The sequence below is a fragment of the Notolabrus celidotus genome, chromosome 22, assembly GCF_009762535.1.
Source record: "Notolabrus celidotus isolate fNotCel1 chromosome 22, fNotCel1.pri, whole genome shotgun sequence".
Lineage (NCBI taxonomy): Eukaryota > Metazoa > Chordata > Actinopteri > Labriformes > Labridae > Notolabrus > Notolabrus celidotus.
The window spans coordinates 24,286,768-24,288,327 of NC_048293.1; the positions used below are offsets into that span (position 1 = coordinate 24,286,768).

The 1,560-nt window shown below is 37.8% G+C and overlaps 1 protein-coding gene across 1 annotated transcript in view; it reads left to right on the top strand.

The window, feature by feature from the left end:
* vrk1 (VRK serine/threonine kinase 1) overlaps nt 1–1,178 on the top strand; it is a 14,282-nt gene extending 13,104 nt beyond the window's left edge. The window contains exon 13 of the mRNA XM_034675466.1: nt 881–1,178. Within this exon, the coding sequence (XP_034531357.1) occupies nt 881–1,032 (152 nt within the window). The 3' untranslated portion in view covers nt 1,033–1,178. The remainder of the gene's footprint in view (nt 1–880) is intronic.
* The last annotated feature ends 382 nt before the right edge of the window (nt 1,179–1,560 follow it).

Sequence of the window (1,560 nt, forward strand, 5' to 3'; positions counted from 1 at the left end):
ATGTGCAACAATATTTAATGATGTGCAACAATATTTAATAATGTGCAACAATATTTAATGATGTGCAACAATATTTAATAATGTGCAAAAATATTAAATAATTTGCAACAGTATTAAATAATGTGCAACAATATTTAATGATGTGCAACAGTATTAAATAATGTGCAACAATATTTAATAATGTGCAACAGTATTAAATAATGTGCAACAATATTTAATGATGTGCAACAATATTTAATAATGTGCAACAATATTAAATAATGTGCAACAGTATTAAATAATGTGCAACAATATTTAAGAATGTGCAACAATATTTAATAATGTTCAACAATATTAAATAATGTGCAACAGTATTAAATAATGTGCAACAATATTTAAGAATGTGCAACAGTATTAAATATTGTGCAGCAATATTTAATAATGTGCATTTATATTTCACAAACCAAAACGTATTCTGCTGAAGCAAAAACAACAACAACATACTTCTGGAAAAAAATTCAGGAAACAGAAGCGTAGGACTTGACCTCTGCTCTGCTGTTGTTTCACGTTAAGTGAAATCTTTGTGCCCTCGACCTTCAGGGTCACTGTATTCCTCAAACTTCTGATCTGTAGTTTCTGTTCTCTGCTGCTGAGTCAGTCACACTGAAACTTCAGTGTCAGGTTAAACACAAGAATAAAAAGTGTCTCAGTCTTCAGTAAATGAAAAGTGCTGCAGTAAGAGGAGCGGATGAAGAGTTCACAGAGTGAGTGTAGCTGGCTGAAGTCAAAGGAGAGGGAGAGAGAGAGAGAGAGAGGGAGGGAGAGGAATCATACTGGAGGAGGAGACATGGTGCGCTGCTTCATACAGAGAGAAGTTGAACTGTCCTCTTTCATCCTGCAGAGGAGAAAAAAAGTCCCAGAAAGACTCCCGGACCGAAGAAGGTCCCCCGCGCCAAAAAAAAGGCAGAACCCAAATCCAGCCTGGTTGAGACTGGGACCCAGACGACACCCAGTCTCGCCAAGAGAGGGAGACCCAAGAAGAGCAGCACATGATGATGCTCTTGCACTCCTCCGCGTGTCCTCTGCTTCTTCAGAGGAAACTTTTCTATGTACTCCTGCAGCACACTGACAGATGTTCATGTTTTATGTATTTGGTGTTGAAGAAGGATTTGTTGTAATAAAGAGGAAGTTAAATTGTTGTCTTGTCTTCAGTGTCAGGGGTCAGAGTGACAGAAAGAAATGCAGCTCTGACTCTTTATTCACACCAGGTGTATCAGGGAGATCGTTTTCACTAAACCACAGTGTGACGAGTCTGATGAAAACTCTACTGCTACAGGAACATGAAACAAGACGGCATGTAATAACCTCTGATGTTAAGGACGTGAGGACTGATCCAAATCAGACTTTAATAGAACAAAGTTACAACTTCATCAGATACACTCGGACACAGATTTTGAAAACGTTAATTTATCAGAAATAAATATAAACATTTCTTTAATCAGAGCGTCACAGCTTTAACCTGAAGCTGCTCATTACGCTTACATTCACAGCAGGGACGACCTGATCACATGTCATCATATC